The sequence below is a fragment of the Acanthopagrus latus genome, chromosome 13, assembly GCF_904848185.1.
Source record: "Acanthopagrus latus isolate v.2019 chromosome 13, fAcaLat1.1, whole genome shotgun sequence".
NCBI classification, from domain to species: domain Eukaryota; kingdom Metazoa; phylum Chordata; class Actinopteri; order Spariformes; family Sparidae; genus Acanthopagrus; species Acanthopagrus latus.
The window spans coordinates 6,082,210-6,100,578 of NC_051051.1; the positions used below are offsets into that span (position 1 = coordinate 6,082,210).

Genomic DNA, 18,369 nt, shown 5'->3' on the forward strand with positions numbered 1-18,369 from the left:
GACCTTTTCTACTGTGTTCATAATCCTGCCTCTTGCTTTCACTGCAATCAAAAAGAAACCGCTACAAAAATGCTTTGATGCCCTCAGCCCCAGAACTCAGTAACACGTCCTCGTACATAAACAACTGAAGAGGATGAAATGTTGGTCTGTTACCAGCAACAGACAAACCAGACCTTCGTCGTATGCTCACAGTTTGGTGTAGGCAAGAAAGCGACTTTAGTTTTGCGGTTTGAGATCAAAGTAAGCGTGATACTTATGTCCCTTATGTGCTTCATTAAGTTATGTACATAAAAAAACTTGCATGTCAGTAAGCTAAAACAGCTCGCAGTTGACTTTTTGTTTCACGCTTGACACGAACGGCGGTCTTTTTGTTTCGTTTCGTTTATTATAACCCCAAAGTCTTGGAGAGATCATCTCAAAGGTGCGATGTGTAAGAATTGGCTACTAAGTGGCCATTAGCTACTTAGCTCAGTTAGCCGTGCAGCTAGTGTTTACAACGCTCACAGGAATGGCCGGGGCTAGCTGTTAGTAATTTTACTTGATTTAGTAGCCAAAATTCTTACATATTGCCCCTTTTAAAGCCAATAAAATAAGTAACTTTAACCAAGCTGCTATAATAAAGTCACCCTCATTTAGCATTCATGAGTTAGCTGTCTGAGAACAGGTAAAAACTGCGTGATGTGTCGCCCAGACATTCAAATGTCCACAACTAAATCCTGTCAAATACAAACTATCTTTCTTAGCTTCTGTTTAGGAACTTGTTGTCAATGAAGGGAATCAGCTGTTGGTGCACTTTGCCTGAGTGTCGGTCCACCCTGGATCACACCGAATGATTAATCTAAATGTTTCACGATCTGCATTTTTACGGCCCCCCTCACGAGTTACATCGGGGCTGAGCTCTTCAGACTCACTCGCCAGGCTTGTTGGGGCATGTTTGTACTGTTTTACATGACTGAACTGAGTGACACAGTATAGGTTATGAAAATAACACCTGCTTTCTGAAAGAAGCTAATTAATGCATGGCTTAACTGAGGTGGAATAACAACAAGCCCATTAGTGTTGCGAGCGAGACAACGGGGTGAAGACTCTCTTCCCAAACTTTACGGTCCACATCATTAATTTGAATATCCTACAGTAACCAGGAAGTGCAGGCAAAGATGGATTTTGGTTGTTTGTGGTATTGTTGTAGTTATTTGTTGTATTTTTTTTTTGTAAGCTGAGTTTAGGTTTATCACTGTGCCCGGTCCTGGTACAAAACATTTTGTTTTGTATGAAAAAGTGCAAGAGATTAATCACTGTGTGCAGTGCAGTGAATCAATGGGACAAAGTGTAACAGCTTAGCCAGGATGAAGTTAATGGGCGACTTGTACAGACGTAATTTCGGCATGGGGCTGTGTCACTGCAAGCAAAATGTGCAAATGGCTCATGAGAGGGTAAAATGGCTCTTTTTTAATGTTAGTAAGTATGTGTAATTGATTTATGATATGCAAACAAAAAGAGAGCTTAACGAGAAAAATGCATTTTATTGGCTTTTTGCTTCCTAAGCAAAGCCGCTCTTATTAATTGTTTTAGGTCCACTGGCTATCTGCCATAATCTGTTGGTCTCAGTGTAGGAAGCAAAATATTTGTTATGAAAGGCCGGGCTGGCTCATTTTCAAAGCAGATTTAGCAGCAGATAGTTTACAGATGGAAATGAGGCGATTTGTTTCCATTATTTTCCATTTGTTGCAACAGTTTGTGACCAGAGTTGAGTGAGAGGATGCAAAAAAAAAAAATAATAATAAAACAAGCCCACCAATGCATTAAACGCTGTAAATGCTATAGGAATGTCCTCACGTTTACCTTTTTAAAGGAGGTGTGGGAAAAAAAAGAAGGGCTCATTTATAAGCAGATCAGTGAAGAATGTACTGTATTTCTGTCATATAATCCAGTCGAGGGTTTGTGATTCCCTTACAGAATGTCAAATTGTGCCTGCGACGCCGCGCACTAAATCACCACTTCAGAATTACCCAGTGAATCAAACCGAGTGCAATAAAGCAGAGAGGTGATGCAGCAGCCCTGTGACTTTCTGCTCTCGGCGAGATGATCTCTCTATTCAGACACATTAAAATAGGAAATGATTCAGAACTAAAATGTGCTTCATAATTCTTTTTTTTTTTTTCCCAGCCGAGGACGCTGTCGAAACTGAACGCACGTAAGATCATCATATGTCACAACCTCACGGATGACTTCGGAGTCACTGATTTGTCCCTCGGTCTTACGCTCCAGCGATTTTATTAATCCCTTTAGCCAATATCAAAACAGCCACTGTGAAGAGGCAGTAATGAACTTAACTGTTTTTTTTTTTATGCAAGACAATTAGAGCGCAATTAGCTGATTGGAGCGATAAAGACAGATAATCGCTGTGGAAAGTGCTCCTCTTTTCACTGTTGTGTGTGAATTTCGAAAGGATTTTCTTCAGACCTGTCAGTAGCTGTATTCACAGTATCCTGATAACCGAGCGGCATAATGAAAACCGTTCAATACTCCAAAACACACTGATCTCACTGAGGGGCTGTTCATGATCCTCTTCCTCCGCATGCTTTCAGATAAACATCTCCCGTGTATGTCGGCATGAATAGGGATGGTGTGTGACCTGTATGTGTGTGCGTTTTATTATTATTATCTCCTTCACATATTTGTCACTCAGGTTATTGTAACCTGAGAACTACACTGTGTTGGTATAGAAAAGTAATATGAATTTAAGTTATGGTAGCGCTTTCTTTTTGAAGACCACCGTGTGCAGTGCATTATGGGGGGCGTTGTGTGTTATAATGCATTCATAACACTTCATGACAACATCAGCAAAAGACCCATAATGCTTTATGATGCTCTGTTCCTGGGTTCAAACATCTTGCGACTTACTGGCGACTAGTTATTGACAGGAGGTTGACTGATGTGTCTTATAATGCATCATGACCTCAACAATCAGCTGTGGTGAGGACTTACAGTATCATAAGTTATCATTATATGTGATTAGTAAAGTGAAGTACATACTGATGCATCTATAACGAGGCATAATTGCCACAAATGTATTAAGAGTTACCTCCAACGTGATTTTATAATCATATTTTTACCATCAGATGTTAAGCAGAAACCAAACCGCATGAACTGCTAGTAGGAAAAATGTTACTGTTAATGATATTGGGGTCATTTTAATACATTTTAAAAGGAATTGTTGTGGCATTTACAGGTCAGTTTCAAAGACAATTCAAATGTGTTGCTTCATAATCACCACCCACTTACGGCTAAACGTACGGACCTGGAATATTAAGTGTTTAGACATACGCACAAATCAGTAGCTGGATTCGTCTGCAGATCGTCACAAAGTCTTACAAGCCCCAACAGTCCATCTCTCTTTTTATATAACTCGGTGAGACCGTCTATAAGACACCTAAACTTTTAACTCATTGAAAGTCCCATCGATTGTGTTAATGACTGTTGTTTATAGTGCATCAGAGAGCATTATGTCTGTTTTATGAGTGTGGTTGTGAAGACTAACGAATGTATTATAATACAACATAATAACCATCATCAGTAAACGGTACATTTATAGTTGATTACACTTTTGATAATAGTGAATCTAACTGTGAAAAATCAATGAAATGCTTTAGAAAGTGTTTATTGTAAAGTCGCAATTGATGTTTATGGAATGTCACAGTTGAGTAATAAATGGTTTATAAAGCATTTCATTGTTTGTTAGCTGTTAACTAAAGTTTAATTAACTGTTCATTTACCCTTTGACGATGACGGTTGTTTTAATCTGCTACCTGCGTTATGATTTTCTCCTCAAAAGCACCGCAGACGTGGTCTTCACAGGGAGTGCCGCCACAGTGACTGTATCTTGAATGATTTAACGAACAGAATGAAATCATTCACACTTCTCTCCAGAGCCAAAAAATAATAATAATAATAATAATCCAGCTCTTGTTAACATGAAGTGATTTCTCCATTACAAAGATTTATACAACAACACACCTGTGTAATAATGTATATATGACATGTACGGTGTCCTGCTCTGCTACTGAACATGATCAAACTGAATGAAAAAGTTCACAATCATGCCAGCTGACACACAAAAGAACAAAAAAACAAAGAAAGTTGATATGATTACTCACTTTTCTCTCCTTTTGAAATGCATACTGACAAAAGCACTAACTGTACACTTTTAGGGCCCGTTGATTGCGACAGCTTTTACAAATGGATACCATTGAACAGGTGGCCGGTTGCCATCTCATCAGAGGTATTGCATTTTATTTACTGTGCATTTCTATCAAAGTCTCTCTCTCTTTAATATGTGTTCATCACATTATTCGTTGTTTCTTTTTCTTTTTTTTTTTAATGCACCTCCCCCCCCCCTTGAAATGACAGAGCTGGTAGTAAAGTTGTGAGCGTGACGGCAGGCGTTCATATCCAAGATGAATTTGGCGTGGTTCTGTGTTTAATATCTGAACCCAAAAAAAAAAAAGAAATGATAAACAGGGAAGATTATGAATATTAAACAAAATCAATCCTGATCAGTTTGTTTGTGCGAGTGAATCTAGGAGGAGTCACGCACACACCCGTACTACCAGTTCTGCATTTTATTCTTTCCTTTTTTTCTTGATCAACATTTTGAAATGTTTCCATCCTAAATTAGTCTATTTTTACAGTATGTCACCCACCAGTTTGTAATGTTTTTGATGATTCTGATCCAAGTTCTTCACTATTATGACTGAAATGAATCTCCCAAAAAACCTTTTCGAGGCAGTCGTTAAATATTTCCCGAACTGTAAATGTCTGACGAACCGAATATTTCAGTTTTATCATGTTTATTTTGTCCCTGTAATCCATCTTTTTCTGCTAACCTCGCCCCCTCGTATGTACAGCGTAAAACTCATTCTAAATGTCTTGAGCTTTGTTGTCTGCTTCCAGCTTACTTTTTGTAGATCCGATGTGTGATATGTGTTGGACATTTGTGCGCTCGTGTTTATTTTCCAGCTAAGCGATCGAAAAAAAAAATACTCGACAGCAGCAGCGCATGCATGAGAATGATTGCTAAGTTAACAAGTGGCGTAAGAAGTATAGATTACTTATAGAGGTGTCAACATACATGCACCAAGGTGTTTAACAGGCTGTCCTTTACTGTAATTACACATATCGATGTTTTCGCCTGCAGCGAGCGCTGACCTGCTGCACTTTTGTGATGATTGCTGTCACATTTATTTCACGTTAATTTGTCTCGGTAGGTGTCAGAAATGTTTTGTTTGGAGGTCGTGTGAATGTCGAGTCATTTCAGGCGAGTGTTTTATGTTAAGGATTCATGCAGATGAAATGTTTTTTCTAACGCTATGTCATTTTTGCTTTTTTTTTTCCTTTTCTTTTCTTTTCCTCTATCACCCAGCAGAGTATATCTGGTGGCCCAGGAAAGACAGGACGAAGTTTCTAATTGGCTTTGTGTGCAGGTGATGCTATCCAACTTCAAGCACTACAGCATCACCCGGGCAAAAAGAACGAAAGTTTGGGGGAAAACCATATGAAGAAGAAAAGAAAACGTTAGTCATCTCAGAAAAATAACAACTGCTGTACTATAATCCAAACCTCCTATAACTTTACAACCTGGTTTGGTATGATGTTTCACGTCAATTTCATTCACCTGTTTCCTTCCTCTTGTTTAGCTCTTTTTCTGTTTTCGATGAGTTTTTTTTTTTTTAGGGGAAGTTATTTTAGTTTTAAACCTTTTTAATTTCGTGTCATTTTATTTTAATCTTATAGTATCTTTGTGTAAATGGAGTTTGTTTTTGTTTGTTTTTTGTTTGGAAGTACGGGAGGGGGGAGGGGTCATAGCCAAGAATATCTGCAAGTCATGTCTTCATCTTCGTAGTGTCAAAAGGCGAAATGATTGGTGTGTTCCAGTCTTTCCTGCGATTAAAAAAGAAAAGCTCAGTGTGGAGAGACTCCGAGGAAAAAAACAACAAAAAAAGAAACATTTTAAGGACAAATTTAAAGAGGGTATCTAAGTAATAAATCTTAGTAGCTGTTTTATTTCTTGTGATGTCTCATTGTTAACCATAATTACCTATTTTTGGGCAATACAAAGAGGACTCCAATATTTTTATGGTCCTTTTTTATAAGTGTTGTTTTTGTTGTTTAGAAATATATATATATGCTATAACAAAAATTTCATATAACTACATTGTGAATTCAAACTTGAGAAAAAGAAATGTAGCTGTACATATTATTCCAGTCACTGCATATAACCAACTCAGTGAGAGAATAGCATATTTTTGTGATGGTGTGTCAAAAAGAAAAAAACATGTTATAGCGTGTGAATAGAAGAAAAAAGCTGTAAACAGTTATTATTATACTTTTTTCTTGCTGGAAGGACGATATAACGGACCCCGGAGACAAACAGACAAAAAAAAACACACTTGCTCTGTAAATACTTGAGCTGAAATAATTTTACAAGTGTCATACCAGCAAATTTACAACAAAAACGGCGAGTTAAGTCACGGTTTTAAGAAGTAAAAAAAAACAACACACACACATATATATATATATATATATATATATATATATATATATATATATATATATATATATATATATATATATATATATATATATATATATATATAAAATACACAACCAGATTGGTATCTTTTGTCTAACTGTTATAAGGTATCAGTATCATTTCAAAGAAAGAGAGAAAAAAAAAGATGATTTAATCCAAAGCACACTGTACTTAGATGTGAAGATCAGAACTTGAACCAGGCATTTTCAGTGCTCTGTGCATCCTGACACTTTTATACTCTTGAGAGGAACTTGTTAGCTCGTATGTTATTGTTTTGTTTTTTTCGGTTTCATCCTGCTCGTTCCCGATTCAATTCTTCTTCTTTTTTTTTTTTTCTTTTTCCGGAACACCAATAATATCCAGGGGGCTCTGTTGCCTATAGAGCCCTTTTTTTTATGTGACACTCGTTCTTTTTCTTCTTGAATCGTTTTTTTTTTTCTTTTTCTTTTTTTGAGTCTTTTGAATGAATTAGGTAAAGAGAAAAAAAACATTTTGATACCATACCTCAGCCTTTTGTGAGTTCTATTGTGGAAATCATTTGGCAGGTTTTTAATTTATTCTAGTGGCAAAATAACTGAAAAAAAAACACTGAAAGGTAATAAAGCGAGTAAATCCTTGCACTGTGAGTAGTGAAGTACAGGCCATTTTTTTTTCCTATTTGCACATGTATATGTTGGCTTTTTGAAATAAAAAAAAAAAACGGCCCTGTGCTTTTGGGATAGTATGAAGGATTTTTTGGGGGGTTCGTGTATTAGACAAACACTTCAGAGTTTTGAGGTGAGTTAACAGCTTGGGAAAATAGTAACTGATATGTTGCAGTGTACACTTGGATTTCTTTATATATTTAGACCCATGTCTCATCTGAAGATATTTATACAGGGTCAAAAAGATGACACTGAATTATTCACTATCTTGTCGCTGCACCAGGTTTTACACAGTATGTGTGGTAAAAATGATTTTACTCAAAACATTTAATTATGACGATAAATAATATACTCCAGAGTGCAGTCCGGGTTTTTAAAGTCACTGATGGAATGAATGGTGTGTATTCTGAAAATACTCTGTTGTTGTTTTTTATTTTTTATTTTACCCACTTCTTCTTCTTCTTCTTCTTCTTCTTCTTCTTCTTCTTCTTCTTCTTCCTCTTCTTCTTCCTCTTCTTCTTCTTCTTCTTCTTCTTCTTGTCTCATTTATTTTCTTTTTTGTTTTTATTTCAAAACAACCAGGTAAAGATATAATGCTGGATACTTCTAAAGTAAAAAAAAAAAAAAAAATTACAAACGACGTGGAGGTGTGATGGAGTGATAATTTAAAGAGAGAGAGAAAAAAAACGAAAAACCCTTGTAATGTTCAAATGTAAAAGAAAAATGCGAAATACAAAACTATAAAAAAAAAAAAAGTAAAAAAAAAAAGAAAGATGCTTCTTTGCTGATTTCAAGTTTAATCAGAGTTTTATTGATACTTTGTGGTTTATATATTAATAATTGTAATATACTATTAAAATGTACTGTGCATCCATTGCTTTTCTCTCTTTCCATTCCCCATCCTCAGAGATCCTACTTCTTTTCGTTTGATTCATTCATGTATTTCATTAGTGTGTAAAGAAATCACAGTTAACTTGTAAACAGAGTGCTGTCTTTGATACCAGTGTAGTGGTCTTTGTTGTTCTCCCTTTGCTCTACCTCTCCTTTCTCTCATATTTATCCCTCTTTCCCCACCCCTCCCCCCACACTCTCGCGCTCTTTTTCTATCTCCTGTAATTACAAAGTAGATGTTATATAGGAACTCATTAATATAATACTTGTAGTGAATAGTGGATTTAGGACCAGTCAAGATAGACCTTTCTCTAAATGATCATGTTATTCTGATATTTGCAGACAATTATTTTGATAGAGGTTTCATTGTAATTTATTCCCTGTATGTTTCTTTTTTTTTTTTTTAATTATTATTTTTTTGTTTTTTTTGTTTTTTTGCCACTCTCACATGGTTTTCAGCTAACCAAAGCTCTCATGGATGAACAATAGAGAAACCGTTTGCTGTAAGATGGAATTGTTCACAAGGCATTATTTGGATCCCCACCCTTGAATGTTTTAAAAGGGGTGTGCCATACTACCTTAAATGCTAACGCTAGATATGCAAAACTTCGTTGTTTTTTTTTTTTTGGTTTTGTTTTTTCCAATTAATTTTCTAAGAGGGGACACAAGCTATAATCATGGAGAAAAAAAGCAGATTTTATGTAAAAGATATTTCATATTTTTTTAAAGAAGCATACCAATGATTACCACTCGAGTCATAATATCAGTCGTAGTGCTGTTTTCAAAAATAACCTGTTTTAAATGTTTGTACCCAGGTTATTTTTTCTAGATGATAACTGTTGTTGATCTCTTTAACTCTCTCAGAAAAAAAAAAGTTTTATCAATAACTCTAAAAACTTTAATCTTAGATATTCTGGGAGCTGCTTTTTGTTTTGAATCTGTCACCAGTGTTCACATACGTTGACATTATAGAGGTAGACAAATAAAACAGACTCCATTAAAACAGAAAGAAAACCTCTTTGCTCAAGTTAGCAGGTGTTAGAGGATCAAGGCTGATTATTAGATGGTTTAAATGTCATGTATTGACGTCGTAGCAGCACCCGAAAATCTGTGACCCACTGCTGAGATAAATGACAGCAGTGAAGATTATTTTAAAGGGGCACTGTGTAGTTTTGGAGAAGAAATTCTAACTCAGAAAAAAAGGTTTCATAACTGAGTAAACAAGCTGTTCTCGGAGGTGAATAAGGTCCCCAGAACACTGTTTTTGAAGCTAGAAAGGTGGCAGGGTCCGCCATATATAAACAAAGTAAAACAAAAACTGCGTTGTCCCTTTTCAAGCTCAGTTTGTTTATTCAGTCATGAAAACAAACAGAGGTTGTTTATTTAGTTTGTTTAGGCATCAGAAACAACCAGCTGCCTCTTTTCTCCCACAAAACTACGCAGTGCACCTTTAAAAACGTACTCAATGCAGCACATCGAGGAGCATGTCCGCCGTTCAGAACCTGCTGGGTTTATTATACAGGCAGCTGTGTTTCAAGCAAAAAAGAAAAAAAAAAACAGTCCTATTAATAAACAAGCCAATTCAATTTAGGAGCTCAAGCTGTGTGCACACTCCAGCCACAGATTGAGGGTTTGTTTGTTTTGCTTTTTTTTTTTTTAGTATAATTTCAAAACATAATTAAGATTTTTACGCCAGTTGTTTAATTTATTTCACCTCACGGGGTCTTAAATTGAATACTGTTACATTAATAGATAAGATTAGTGTCTGTTCACTCTTCACGTCCGGTATGGACCGTCAGATTACATACAGTATGTACAGTAATGGCAGCTTTGTTCAATTGAGGAATTATTCCGATAAATCCAGCAAGTATACAGGACAATGTGTTGTTTAGAAAAATACCCCTAAAGACAAGTCAGATAATAGTTAACTGATAAAAGTAATTGACAACACAGGAAAAGTAGTTTTGGCCCCAAACTATAGAAAAAACAAACAGAAAGTCATTTATTTAGAAAAGTAATGTTAAGTATTAAAGCTTATGTTCGCCTCATTGCACATTTTGATGTCGAAAATGTCTCTAAAAGTAGAAAAACAGTGAATCTAATAGGAGTCAGTCATTTAAGTGTACCAACTTAGAATTAAACAAAGTGTTCCTCTACTTCATTGTCCCTCGAATTTATCCAAATACTTCATCAAATACTAAAGTAGAACTCAGTCCACCTACATACAGATACCAGAGGCTCATTACCAGGCGTCCTGTAGTTGTTTCGCATTTTTCTGCCGTTTCATCAACAAAAAACAAAACAAAAAAAACAATAACAGCACTACAAAACATGATAGTTGTGTTTGTTTCACTGTGGCAGCAGCGCCCGGCGGCGCTTCACGCTATAATTAAACTGGGAAACTCAAACTTGAAATGGCTCAATCTTCCCTTTACCACCCCCGACATCAGAATTGGCTCTCTTCTCTTTGTTTTGTGATCCTGTAGCTTGGACTTTAAGGTAGCATGGCTCTGTTGCTGTAATTTTCATTTTATCTCAAAAACTGACAGCAGTTTACAGCTGATGAATGTTACACATCTTAGTAGACTAGCTTATCCATTATTGGGGAGAGGGGGAGGGGGTCGTGGTTTAAAAGAAAAAAAAAATAATCAAAAAAGAAAAAAAGTCAACCTGGAAGGTGTTGACATTTGTAGTGTACTACCGTATCCATTTAAACTTGAATCTTGAGGCAAGTGCTAGGCAATGGCCAAACAATTTTATCCCATCCGTTGTAGGGGGGGAAACACCCGACCCTGAGAAACACACAAGCTTCTGAGATTCCTGTCGTCCGGGATTGGAGTCTGTATTCTGGATATGAACAATCACACAGGACTGTTTGAGCCTCTGCGCCGTTTTCCGATTAATTAGGCTGACCTTGAAGGCTCATTGGATGTTCTCGAGCACTTACATACCCCCAAAAGAGGCTTATTCATAGTGGTGCTAATGGTTTTTAAAAGCCAGACAATGTGCCCCTTATCTCTGAGAGATACCGGATACTGTCACGGTGACCACAAAAGTTAGCGACCAACATTCGTAGTGTCGACGATCGCTTTCATGCTCGCAAAATCCAGACTGAGCTCTCCCGAGGCGACAGAAATGACACGAGTTGGGCCGCGCCGGTCTGTGTTTGTAAGGGCGAATTTCCCCCCTTTCAGTCCAAACCATTGCCATCTCACCCATGCTCATTATGAAATATGTACACACAAGTTGCAATATATATGTGTATAGATGAATATATATATACTTGCAAAAACCCTCACTCATTTCGAAACTGAACAAAGTTAGACTGGAGACCTCAGCTGTATACAGAATAAATCCTCAGCTCCACACACACGCAGAGACACACACACACACCCAGGTTTCATATAGCGGAACCCGTCATCGTTAGCTTATACGTTCACCCGACACGAGAGTTTTCACCCCTTGGCGTGTTTTGTCGAGTTTGGAGCAGACCGCATGGCCTAGAGGGGGAGCCTGGGAGCTCTTCAGACTGCACGGACGGCAGTGTGAGGCTCCGCTGTGCTTCCGTGTTCGTGCAGGCTGAGCACAGAGCTCTCTCCGCTGCTGTCTGCCCATTCCTAACACTTGCCCCTTTTTTTTATGTTAACCGACTTTTTATGGCGAGAGACAGACAGACTTGACTGACATCTGAAAGCATCTTTCAGGTTATCATATGGCTTGCTTAAGCCCTGTTGTAAAATATACTAAAAAAGAAAAAAAAAGAAAAAAAGATGATAATAATAATGGTAATAATAATAATGGATGGGGGTCTCTCACATATCAAATGTGGAAAGTCTAATTTTATATTTGTATTTTCAAATAATAATATTGACAAAAAATGTCTGTGAAAGGTTTCCATCCTCTACTGTGGTCCAGAAATTGATGTGTCTGTCTGGAAAATAAATAAAATAAACTGAATTGTTATATTACTTGTTTTCACTGTTTCATTGCATTTTTATTTTTTTTTTATATATATATATCTACAAAGAAGAAGGGAAACAATCTGATATATTTATCTACGCATTTCCACAGCGAACCATCACATCAAAGAGACATTATCCACTCTCCATGCTGTTTAGCATCTGCTGACATCCCATAAGCTGGATAACCAACACAAGACTTTCTGTTTATTATTAAAAGACAGCAGTGTTTTCGCCTCCTCTTTTTTTTTCCCCCCATTCCGCATCTTCACTCGACCGCACACTCAGCATCTCGGCGCGGGGGATCCTTTAAGGTCACTCATAAGTCAGCAGGATTAATAGAGTCTGAGCATTGAAGATGCATTTTGAGGAAGCGGCTGAACAAACAAGAGCTGGCGTGCAATTCTGCTGCCCCTCAGTGGTCTCTCGCAGCGCTGGGAGGAAGGAGGAGGAGGAGGTGGAGGAGATGCAGCGCGCCATCCACCACCGATGCTTTATTTTTTTTATTTATTTTTTTTTCATCAGCGGTATCACATGGAGAGCATCAATATTAGCTGAGGCTCAGTGTATAAACGGGATGAGGATGTGATGAGTAGATGAGCAAACAGGCTGCTGCATGACAGAGCCGTACAATAGCGGAGACACACACACACACACACACACACACACTCACACGCAGGCGGAGTGCTCAGGGTTTTTACCTTTCATGTGTTTGTCACAGTGTGATTAGTTCTGGAGAATTTCATTTCAGATGCCAGGAACAAAAATCTGATTCCGAGTCATTTTCCCGCAGCGAGTCCCGAAAGAATGAACCACTGAAAATGTCAGAATAATTTCTTCCAGCAATGACTCTCCTCCTTCTGTTTACTAAAAAGACTCGTATAGAACTGTATGTGTTATTAAATACTGCATCTTGTACTGGCAACCACAGACGTAGCTTATAATAATAATTATGTATTGAACACTTTATAATAAGCCCCATTATTATATAGTATATTTGTAGTTAACTAAACTTTAGTTATTGTTATTTCACTGATAGTAAAATCAATTGAATTAACATGTGCTAAGCAATTGTACTTAATAAATCAATGGTGTGTTAATTGATTCTTAACAGTAACTATAAACTACGGTGTAATTAACTATAAATGTAGCATTAATTAATGACGGTTGCCGTGAAGTGTAAGCTAATATTCTCTATTCAGCGTCTCTTTTTGTCTCTGTGATAGATTGGAATTGTTAGACGTAAAGTTAGTGTTGCATTGAAATTCAGGGATCAGGCTTTTTTTTTAATGCGGCTGCTTGTCAGGTGAGACTAACAGACCGACAGCTTCATCACTCATTCAGACACGGTGATCTATAATTCTGACTGGGATCGATACTGTGGTCCGGCTCTTGTTTTTCAGGCGCTACAAGTTTAGATCACAGCGCAGCCTTTGTTTGCATGTTTTGTTTTTTTTTTGGTGTTTGTGTAATGACCGCAATGATCATCCAATTGACGAGTCTGGATTTTTTTTTTATTGTTGTTGTTGTTTGTTTTTCACTTTTACTGAGGCTGTTTGTGATTTCTGTCTCTGACAGAACAGTGTGGAGGCCAGTCAGGAGGTCTGTGCATAGAGCTGCAATGACCTGCTGATTATGTGCACGAATTAATTGTTTAGTCTAGAAATGTAAGAAAAAAACAAAAAACATTCAAATGACAAATGGTCTCTTTTGTCCAATTAACAGCTCAAAATCCAGAAACTCTGTGAGAAAGACATTTAAGAAACTGAAACCAGCAGTTTTGCTTTAAAAAGGCTGAAATGATTCATCAATTTTCTGAAATAGTTGGCAATTAATTTCCTTTTGATCAACTAATCAATCAGTCAAAAGTTCTCAGCTCTAATACATAACACACAAACATTTGGTGCGGAAGCAGATCAAATACTCAGTCGAACGCTCTGCACGCAAAGAATTTTTATTTATTTTTTCGAAACACTAACTAAAAATTTCATTTTATTTACACAAACATGTTGTTAAATCCCAGGAAATCTAGAAGACTAGTTCGCCAATTGTAATCACACTTAGATTAAAGACATTTGTGAAAGAGAAGATTTGTTAAAATGATTGAAAAATGACTGGAGTTTGGTCCTGGTCACTGTAATTAGCAGACAAACTCATCAAACAGTTGATCCTTCACTGAAGCTGTCTTTTTTTAGAACATACAGGCCTAACTGGTTGACCTTTCCAGTCCACCTGTCTTTTAATTAAGTGCTAATTAAAAGTGCCATTACGATCAGAGAGCTCGACACTCGTCGGCCCTCAAATACAAGGATTCAGGTCCTTTGGTGGAACACTGCAGGACAATCAGCAGTCGTTATGGGAGCTAAATGTCAGCGCGCAGCAGAGGAAAAAAGGGAAAAGCTGTTATTAATCTGTGGAGCCGAAGTTTGTTTTGGAATAAAAGATGATAAAGAGTAATATTTGAGCAGTTATCACTCGTCGGTATCTAAGAGTCCGAGAGTCCCTGCAGTAATGGTATGTTTATTTTAGATTTAAAGGGGGACTCTGTAGTTTGGGGAATTTTGATATTTACGATATTAATGAGATGATACAAGCTCAGAAATATTATTTTTTAATTTTTTTTCCATAAATGAACAAACAAGCTTTTGTCAGAGGAAGATGAGGTCCCCAGAACACTGTTTGAAGCTTGGAAGGTGGCAGGGTCCGCCACATATAAACAAAGTGAAATGAAACTGTGTTGTGAGAGTTTAGATTTATTTTTTGTTTGTTTGTTTGTTTGTTTGTTTAGGGAGAGAAAAAAAATCAGTCAATGAAGATCTTTCACTTGCGATTTATGTCTTCGATGCAGAAATTCAGAGTTTTCACCCACGTTTCTACTGGCAGCATACATACAAACATACAAACATACATTCAGAGACACACACCAAATCTCAGCGCATTAGGCAGCATGTCACCGGCTCATTTGACGGCCTCACCTCATACCGGCGGCTCTGTGTGAATTTCCCATGGGCCGGCGCTAACAGGCCGAATGTGACAGCTCCCTGGCAAACACAAACAAGCCACAGTGTGCAGAAGAAATGTCACGGCGGGCGGATGCAGCATGGGTAACGACGCTCCGGCTCCGGCCGGCGTGGAGGTGTAATGAAGAAGTGGCGGTTCAAGAGGCGCCTCTGCTGCCTGCCACCTCGCCGTGCGTCAGCTTGAAAAGCAGAGGAGAGAAGCTGGAGAATACCTCGGCCCGCCATGCATATTCATGTGGCGACGTGGTGCTGCAGCCCCCGTCCTCAGCCTGCGAGGACACCTCAGGGCCCCTCAGCATTTATTAACGGTAATTAAGAGCTAGTCTGAGATGCCTGCATGTTTAATTGCCAATTACAGGTAGGTTAGATATAGATGAAAATGACAGCTATTTATATAGTACATCAGCCCTAAATAATCAAGTTTACACCTTGAAAATGGGAATGGAATGAAAGGTTGGGAAGCATCCAGGATCCTCGCACGAGCCCGGCATTGTAGGAATTCAAGTGCAATAATGAGCAATGTTCAATGGATATGCACTTAATTTTATGTGCATCACTAAATTATCTCCCTGCACAGCCATGTAATGGTTGCTCCTCTTTTGAAGCGGAAAATTTTTTTGACAGAGCTGTGTAATAGAGTCAATAGTTGATGGGAAGACTGCTGTGGATGGGGAGATGAGGCACTCAGGTGGCTGTTTCCTCCCAGACTGCAGGCCTAATGTAGCCTTTGGCATGGAAATTGACGTGACATTGATGGGCACTCTCCCGCCGGCAGAGAGTCGTGCGCCTGCACAGCCTTCCAATTCACTAATAATTGCTGATTAAAAACTAGTTAAGAGTCCATGAAAACTCAAATGTGCATTAACCAAATGACCTTCTGGGAATGGCAAATAGTCTGCAGCCAAGAGCGCGGGCGGCTTCACATGTGGAACTGGTCCCTGGATTGTTTTTGTAAAAAGGGGGAAGATTAGGAACAAACAACAGCTGTGTGAGGCTGCTGAGTTTCTCTCAAGAATCGGTTTCATTGTCTCCTCAGCTCGCGTGACCTTTACCTCGTGAAAGAGGAGTTGACATGTTGAGATCCTCCTGAACGTGTCTGGAGTGACTCTGGAAAGGAATTATAACGGGTAACGTAATCTGAATTTAAAATGAGCATCGTAATCTAAAAATGTTTTGTTTGTTTTTTTTAAACTAAGCTTTTATTGTTTACAGATTTTAGATTCAATTAATTAGCTGCAGATAACATTAATAAATTATGCAGGGAGTGCTGCTCAGGTGTGAAATACGGTGTCAGTCTGCTGCTCTTCAGTTTTGGGAATCCTCTGAGGCACTCGAGGGATTAAAGAGTTAAAAAAAAAAAAAAACCTTTAATATCTTATATCTTTTGAATCAAAATGACAAAATGTGTTTTACTTTATTAACTGATGTTGGCAACACCTCACACACACATTCAGGGATTTCACTACTTCACTTAAAGCACCCAACAGCCACTTCTGATTAGAAGTGCTGATGATATTAAAAGTGATTAAATTGTATTCCAACTATGATCCTCGCAGAAAGAAATGAGTGACCTGCTGTTGATGTTTGACCTTGTAAGTCGTTCATGACTGCTTATAAATAACGGCATGCAAATGGTAACTCTGTTTATAATGCATTAGACACCGGCGTCACAATGAGTTATGATTATCGGCGTAAAGTGTCAGGAATATTCATGAGTTGCTATAATTATTCAGTGCTACAGGTGCATCATTAGTCATTATAAGCATGTTCATGGTGCATTATAACGACTTATACATTAGAATTAGGTTTTAAACGGTGAGTATCTGCATATTTTTGACTTGCTTGATCAAATTTTTCAGTGCATGTATGTGTTTTTCTTCTCTTTTTTAAAAAAATGTTTCACCCCCTCTATAAATAACACTGAATAGAGTCTACTCTTCGTCATTTAACGTTGTTTTTCCAACTTATCTACTTACAGTTGCACAAAAGCTCAACGTAAAGCTTGACATGGAAAGAGAATTTAAAACAGCTTTGCAGAATCCTCATCTCTGGTGTTTTATGGTTCAGTGCAGAGAAGAAATAAACATACGCTTGTGTCCCTGCTTCTCTCTCATATTATCCACCAGATGAGGCATTACATGCTTTACAAAGGCCATCAGTTTTGGCCCAGATCACAGAGGATGCAGCTGTCTGTTCATTGTTCATCATCATTGTCTTCGCGGATCTGATGCGCCACGATCGATAGCCGCCTTAGAGCAACAGACTGCACTGTAGAAAAAGCAGGTAAGAGTGTCAATTATTACCGGAGGACAGGGCAAAAAAAAAAAAAAAAATACAGGGTGAATGCCGAGAGGGAGGGAGGGAGGGAGGGAGGGAGAGGTATTGGTGTCGATGAGATCATTACTAATGGATTAATGATTCCTCGACTTGGTGCTGCAAATCTCCAGCTTTTATGGCCATTTTACAGCCTCTGCTTTGGGGGGGGAAAAGAATATTCCTCCCTGCCCAGCAAGGTTTTTTTTTTTTTTTTAGCGCATCTCTCCGGTCCTTCCCTGTGCAGAGGCATCCCAAAAACTATCATGACAGCAATTACATTAATGAGAGATGAACGTGTGTGTGTGTGTGTGTGTGTGTGTGTGTGTGTGTGTGTGTGTGTGTGTGTGTAGCTGCTGGGCTGCCGGGCTGTTTATTGCCAACAGGTCAAGAGGCCTGCTAAATCTAATATTGTTTTAGTGGAGCAGCCAGAGTGTGTGTCACTTACAACACTCTGACATTTTGCAATCGAAATGTTCCCCAGTGGAAAACATCCTCATGATGATTATCTCTCGACACAATGCACTAATTAATTGGACAAAGAAATATATGTACGTGCCGACTCAGAGCGAAATTCACAGCTTTCATACTGGATTTGTGACAAATTTGAAAGCTGCGTCAGAGAAATGGCCCGGAGTATCTGCTCCGACACCTCTGATGTCAGGGGTGGAGGTGTCGTGACAGGGCCAGTGTAATGCTGCTGTGATGTGGTTTCATCAAAGTATCGCTGTTATGATACAAATATTATGATCCGTAGAGGCGGCGAAAAAGAAAAAATGCTCCTGCGTCGCTGCCTCTAAAGTCATTCCGGGTGCTAATGAGAGCTGTGACCTACCGAGCATGAGAAAAGGAACAAAAGCGCATCCACTGGTTGACTCTGCCATTCAGAGGTTTGTATCAGATAAAAGGTGATTTATGTGAAATGTCAAGTAATTTGACACGAGTCTGCT

At 38.2% G+C, this 18,369-nt stretch overlaps 1 protein-coding gene across 5 annotated transcripts in view; it reads left to right on the top strand.

The window, feature by feature from the left end:
- The window catches only part of LOC119031202 (RNA-binding protein Musashi homolog 2), a 249,474-nt gene extending 243,411 nt beyond the window's left edge, over positions 1-6,063 (top strand). For 4 of the 5 annotated variants that reach the window (XM_037119517.1, XM_037119520.1, XM_037119519.1 and 1 more), the window contains 2 exons: positions 4,212-4,282; positions 5,426-6,063. In XM_037119517.1, coding sequence (XP_036975412.1) covers positions 4,212-4,253 — 42 coding nt within the window. In that variant the 3' untranslated portion in view covers positions 4,254-4,282; positions 5,426-6,063. Of the gene's footprint in view, positions 1-4,211; positions 4,283-5,422 lie in introns of all 5 variants that reach the window. The other variant, XM_037119518.1, reaches the window with a different exon arrangement.
- Positions 6,064-18,369: the final 12,306 nt, after the last annotated feature.